This window comes from Cynara cardunculus (assembly GCF_001531365.2).
Source record: "Cynara cardunculus var. scolymus isolate 2C chromosome LG 5, CcrdV1, whole genome shotgun sequence".
Taxonomy (NCBI): Eukaryota; Viridiplantae; Streptophyta; class Magnoliopsida; order Asterales; family Asteraceae; genus Cynara; species Cynara cardunculus.
In genome coordinates, this window is record NC_037532.1 from 29,660,292 (window position 1) to 29,667,567 (window position 7,276).

General features: G+C 31.3%; 1 protein-coding gene across 1 annotated transcript; it reads left to right on the top strand.

The window, feature by feature from the left end:
• Nucleotides 1-2,849: 2,849 nt before the first annotated feature.
• On the top strand, nucleotides 2,850-4,236 carry LOC112512708 (thaumatin-like protein 1). The gene is made up of 3 exons (XM_025118814.1): nucleotides 2,850-3,035; nucleotides 3,172-3,838; nucleotides 4,023-4,236. Exons 1-3 carry the CDS (start codon nucleotides 2,984-2,986, stop codon nucleotides 4,213-4,215), a joined length of 912 nt encoding a protein of 303 aa, XP_024974582.1. The 5' UTR covers nucleotides 2,850-2,983; the 3' UTR covers nucleotides 4,216-4,236.
• Nucleotides 4,237-7,276: the final 3,040 nt, after the last annotated feature.

The window sequence follows — 7,276 nt, forward strand, 5'->3', positions numbered from 1 at the left end:
TCAGCGACGGATCAGCGAGGGAATTTTCCCTCGCTGATACCCAGCATTTTTGTAGTGGTTTTACACCCAAGCTATTGGAATTAGCTACTCATTACATAAATTAAATGACAAGAAATATAAAGAATAGAAAAGTAAAAACATAAATATAAATGACGGAAAGTAAATGACTGGATATAAAGAGCGGAAATTAAATGACAAGAAAAGTAAATAAAGTAAAAACAATGTTTCAGCAACTCATAATAAAGAACATTATTTAACGAAAATTAAAAACTAACTTGCATAAACATAAGAAGTTCATATCTGATTCTTAAAAGTCTGTGGGATGGTTAAATGAAAGCAACTAAGGTCCCTATTTATACAAAAGAGTCGAGGAAGAAGACAAAAACCTTGGAAAAGTCATGGTTCCCAAAAGAGAGACAAAAGGTGGAAAGAGAAAAAAAGGTAGCATCACATAAAAAATAAAAGTAACATCCAAAAACCTTCGGCCCAGCTGTATAAGTCTTTATCCACTGAAATAACAAAATCTTGTCTTCATTCTAAATTGGCAGTTGAATCATTAAGCACTTCCCAAAAGGCCGTTTAATAACAGTTCAATGTTGTTGGAATGCTGCAGCATAGAATATGTGCTTTCAAATTAAGATCACGTCTACTCAAATGGTACAAAGATAAGTTAATCACTCAATTTAACTCCAAGTATAAACAAATGGAAAATAAAGTAATAAAAAGAACATTAAGGTTGGGATAAAAAAAAATAAACTACCTAATAAACAAAGAAATGAATGTTTTATGCATAGAATATAATACATATCACACCTAACCAACATTCACGTATGTATTTGAATGTCAACTTACCCTAAAATATATATGCAATTAATATTTTATGAAAATATTATAAAATCAATATTAATAAAGTTTTATTTTAATCATATATAATCAAAAAAGCTAAAAGGATAAAGTAATGTTTATAACCTAATTTATGTGGGACTTTTAAATGACTGATAGGTTCTATAAAAACATTTATAACCGTATTTATGTTCCATCTGATAGATAATAAGTTATAAGTCATGATCATGGGTATCTACATGAGTTCATGAAACCGGTATACTTATGATTTGGTTGTTTAATTTGCCCAAAATGTCAGGACCTAATCACTTATAGGTCGAGTTTTCTATCAGTTCACGTGCCCTTTTTCTATTTTATGCAAAAAAAAGATGTGTCTTAATGTTAAAGCCAAGACTTGCTTATCGGTAAACAAAAAGTAAATAAAGAAAATAGAAAAAAATACGTTTATAGAATTAAAGATTGATTATACTGTTTCCTAATCTTGGGTCGTCAACTTTTAACATGTACGGCTATAATTTCTTACTTACAAGCATCTCGAATAAGGATATATCTGGATTATCCCACATAAAAGGTATCACATATATGATCCTAATGTTGTATAGTTTTGTTATCATCTATATTATTTAGGATCAGGTCTTACCTTACTGACTTCTGCAACAAATCTGTATTGAAAAATGAAAATTTGTTGTATTTGTATTCAAATCCAGCTCCCTTCTATAAACACTTTTTGTGTTAGTCATTATCATTCTAAAACCAACACTACAATGTGTTATTACAAATTTTCAGTATAAAGTTGGATAACATAAGAATTCGAGAACCTAACATTAATTTTTATTCCCACAACTTTTATGAAAAATACTGAATCCAACATAATAAAGGTGAAAAAAGGTATTCATCAACAAATTTTTCACATAAAAACATTTTTTAAAATCTTAATTATTAATCTAAAACCTTTATAAAACGGTTGATCTCGTAGATCAGCCGTTTCATCATTTTAAGACCAAAAAATGTTTTACGTCAAGAATTTTTCACAATGAAATCGATGGACATAGTTTATAACATAACGCTACATTTTTTATCAACTCTATAATTGTTATAAACTTAGAAATCATTTTTATCAGTTATTTTGTATATAAAACAATACGTGTTAAAATACAATGTTGTTTCATATGTGAAATGTTCATGACTATTTTTTCTGCAAACAGAACATTTATAAACGTTTCATATATATAAACATTCCATTATTTCATATGTGAAACAACAACATGAAAAATGATTTATAAGTTTATACAATTATTAATTTGTAAATGATTATTCGTTTATAATTATAACATTAAACAATTTATATTACAGAAAGAGTGAATTACACTAGTGGTCTGTGTGGTTTGCTCATATTTTGGAAATTGCATCTCTGAAATGAGCTATTTATACTAATGGTCCATAATTTTTCAATTTCATAACACTCAAGACCCCTGGAGTTAATATTGCAGTTAGCAATCGTTAGACGAGACAAATCAGTCTTTGAACAAACTATAGAGACCAAAAATGTAATTCATACTCAAATTAATTGTGATTCACATTTTCTTTTAAGTTACTAATTTTAGATATTTAATTTTTTTTATTAACCTGAATATCCAACTCGCTATGCGAGCCGACTAATCCCAAGACGACCATCTGCTTTGCAGATAACCCAGAGTCACCGCATTTGTACATCCATAGCTACAAGGAGAGTTTTATTCCTCCTTGAATTTGAACTTAGAACCTCAGGATACTTTTGACCTTGGAGTCAATATGAAACCAATCGGTACGAGATGTAATTTTGTCTTATGGAAATAAGGTAAAACTAGAGGAATATCTGAAGATGGTCTTATCATCGTCTTTCTTGAAAAAGAAAGGTGTTGAAACACACACAAAGACACACCCCATAAATCGGCAGGTGCTTTTCGATTTCTATAAATAGCAAAACCAATCTCCCTTCATCAACACTTCCTTTGTTCCTTCTTTCTAAACTTCCCCATATTTTCTTAGAAATTATCCCATCTTGATCCTTTTCTTCTTCATATAAACCCTAAATCTGTTCTTCATTCAGTAACATCATCTACCCACAACTTATTTCATCGCAAAGTAGCCAATTTTCCATATGGGTCACTATAATTTGGTTCTTACATCTCTTCTGTTCTTCATTCTTCAAGGTACATTAATGGAGGTTTGACCTTAGTTTTCTCCCTTTTTCAGCTGTCTTTGTTCTAATGTTTCGCATATTGGAATAGTTCAGAGTTTGATTTTTAATTGAAATCCGATCGAATTTGCCTTATGTTCATATTTCAGGATCAGTTTCAGGTGCCACTTTTACGTTTGTGAACAAGTGCAGCTACACAGTTTGGCCGGGAATTCTCGGAAAACCAGCTCTTGATAGCACGGGATTCGAGCTCGCAAACGGAAACTCGCGTTCATTCCAAGCTCCGGCGGGCTGGTCCGGTCGGTTTTGGGGAAGAACAGGCTGCACCGTCGATGGATCAGGTCACTGGTCATGTGCCACGGCTGATTGTGGTACCGGAGAAATGGAATGCCATGATGCTGGAGCAACCCCGCCGGCCACCTTGGCGGAGTTCACACTGGGATCAGGTTCCACACAGGACTTTTACGATGTCAGCCTCGTCGACGGGTATAATTTACAGATGATCGTGGAGGTGAACGGTGGGTCGGGTAACTGTGTGACGACGGGATGCGTGGATGATTTGAACCGGCGGTGCCCTACTGAGCTGCGGGTTGACGGTGGCGGAGGGTGTCGAAGTGCATGTGATGCGTTTGGGTCGCCGGAGTATTGTTGTAAAGGGGCGTTTGGGACTCCGGAGACGTGTCGGCCGACGGCRTACKCGCAGGTGTTTAAGGCGRCGTGTCCGAGATCWTACAGYTACGCRTACGATGATGCCACGAGTACGTTCACGTGCGCAGGGGCCGATTACATGATCACATTCTGTCCCTCAATCCCAAGGTAGATTTCTACCATCACTTAATTTATCAAATATAATTTATTAAAATAAAGAAATTTACTTTTTAACTATTTTTTTTAATAAAATTCATACATTTTTATTATTTATTATAATATTTATCATGAATTGTTGATTTTCATATATATTTTTTAATTATTCTGTTGATAATTAAACTATTTATTACAGTAACAAAAATGCGAAAGGATTAACGAAGTCTACAGATGGAAGAGTGTCGGGCACGTTAGACGGATTGTTCTCGAATAGTTCATTATATGCCGATCTTGCAGTAGGACGTTCTGATGTCGTTAGCCGTCCTTGTATAAAACTCGTATCTATTTCATTTATTATTTCTCTAATATATATTTTACATAATTTCTGATTTTGTAATTTAATTTTTATTTTAACCTTGGTGTATTTTAGAATTTGGTCAAACTTTGGTTAACAAGGTCAAATATCGTAATTATTTATACAAAAGTAGTTTCTTTATGTGATATTAATGATGGAGGTATAATTTATTGTTTTTAAATTTATTTATTTAATATTCTATATATAGTAAATCTAAGGTTTACATTTTTTTAAGTAGAAAACTCGTAGTCGTATATTACATAATTCAAATAAAAGTAACTCATCGATTAGCTTTAAATAAAACGAAAGATCGTGTGAGAATAGAAGTTAAAGTGAGAAGTGTGAAAAGATTTGATCTCTTGATCATTTTTAATCTCAAACCAAACTATGAATTGCACTCTAAAAATGAATTTATCTGATACTTCTCATTAGTGTTTATCTAATGGAACTCTTCAATTAAAATTGATCAAATGATACAGATATTTCTTACCATCTCACCATAACTCTTATTTTTATGGAAATTCAATTTTTTAATTTGATTCTTATTCTTATTTTCTTGTACTATTTGACTTGTTTCCATCTTGCAAAATGTTTTAAATTGTGTGTGGGGGCGTGACGTGATGATGAGCAGGGCGGACTTATATGGAGTGTTTTGCCCCCCAGTCAAGGTTTAAAAATATACAATCTAGGGGGAAAAAGGTGTTCTCTTTTTATTCTCATGTGATTAGTTTCTCTTAGTGGCCAATCCATTTTAACGAATCCCTCCACTTTTTCATTTGACAATTGTTTTTTCGTACATTAATTGTTTTGTTATCATAAATGTTGGATATAGTCTTCAATAGTTAGAAACTTTGTCTCATATAAAAAGAGGAGTTAATATGAGAGTGGTTTATAAGTCTTATTCTGTTTGGTTTATCAAATAGGAAAATTATACTAAAATGGAATCAACTTTCAAAATCGTCATTTTGGGGAACCAATTTGCATCTGATTCCTATTTTGGGAAACCAACTTTCAAAATCGTTATTTTGGGGAACCAACTTGCAAAATAATTATAGAAAAATAATTAAAATTCCTTTTTTTCCAAAAATTAATGCAATAAAATCTATTTTTCATTTCAAATCTCGTTTTTTTAATTTAGATATCAAATTGAACATTTTTTTAAAAAAAATCCAAATTACCACAATAAAAATTATTTTTTACTAATGCAAAAAAAATCAATTTAATAGAAAAAATTAATTGATGCAATAAAAAATAAATATTAAATATCACATTCAAGATTTTTATATCTAACTAATTGCATCAATTAATTTTTTTCTATTAACTTGATTTTTTTTTGCATTAGTAAAAAATAATTTTTATTGTGGCAATTTGGATTTTTTTTTTTAAATGTTCGATTTGATATCTGAATTTAAAAAAAACGAGATTTGAAATGAAAAATATATTTTATTGCATTAATTTTTGAAAAAAAAAACGAATTTTAATTATTTCTCTATAATTATTTTGCAAGTCGGTTCCCCAAAATAAGCATCAGGTGCAAGTTGGTTCCCTAAAATAGGAATCAGGTGCAAGTTGGTTCCCCAAAATGACGATTTTGAAAGTTGGTTCCCCAAAATAAAAATTAGATGAAAGTTGGTTCCATTTTGGTGCAATTTTCCCTTATCAAATAAGAGGATTTGGTCTTGATTTGGGTTCTCACAAAATCCGGTTTTTATTTATGCACAATGTGGTTCCTTATCCGTGTATGCGGTTTTTTTAGTTTAAAATCTTATCCACTAACAATTTTTCTGTTACCCATAGTCCATGTATATATCTAACATCTTGTTAGAATCGTCACACTACTTTTTTCTTATTTTTTTCTCTTCTTCTTTTCAAACTCCTGCAACAAAATAGATGTTGATGTATGATTTGATGTATCATCATTTAGATTGAGTTAATCCTGGGAATAAATTAGTCATAACCTAACAGCATTTACTGGGGGCTAATATTATTATAAGGATAGCGATCTTAATCACATCCTAATCTGTTTGTTTCAAATTTTCTGCAGTAATTTTCTAACAGTAAGTTATTGCCATTGTATTTAGTTAACTGAACCATTTAACATGCAAACTGAATAATCCAAAACCGTTTTGGTTCAAGTGAATTATTCGGTGTCTGATTTTTTTTATACCGATAGGCCCCCAATCACCTGAGTTTACGGATCTGCCACTATCGATAAGATTAAGCTTCAATCTTTAGAAGTCACAGCAAGGTCACGACATTTTGTCAAAGACCTTCCAGCCTAGTGGTAAAGGCTTGGGCATGGCATAGTCATGAACCCGAGTTCGAGCCCTGGGAGTGGAGTGTTGGCGACATTTAAGTGGGGCCATGTTTAGCCTCCAAATTTGTCGGGGATTAGTCGGGCTTTGGCCCGGACACCCTTACAAAAAAAAGGTCACGACATTTTTCAAGGTGTGACTTAAAAAGATTTTAAAAAATCAAATACTACCTTATGAAACCGCACATCATGCCATGGCATCCCATAAGCCTAACATAAGGTCGACATAAACCGTGAGTCATGGCACCCAACGACGGTTATTACAACAAACATTTTAGAACACTAATCTTACAATTGTATTTGTTTAAAGAAAACAATATTTTTTTAATTTGGTAAAATGCACAAAATAGCAATCTACTTTCATAAATTTCTTTATTATAGCATTGTACTTTCAGTTTTTCTTATTATAGCAATGTACTTTCAAACTATTTTTTATTAGGACATTGTACTTTGAAAAATTTACCCATTATAGCATTGGGTAACCTTTTGATTTAAATTTACCCATTATACTAGGTTTTCATGCCCTCATTGTCCACATAGGTTGTCCACATGTACTATAGTGATGTGACTTTCTTACCACATCATTGTACTTTCAAATTTATTTTATTATAGCATCTACTAGTTCTTATTAAACATTGTATTTTTAATTTTAATATTTAGATATTTTACATGTTATTTAATAAATGTATTAAATGAATTAAAAAAATTCTAAATTATTCATTAATATATCAATATCAATAAAACTAGTAGAACATAATTTATTTCGCTAACATTTTTAAAA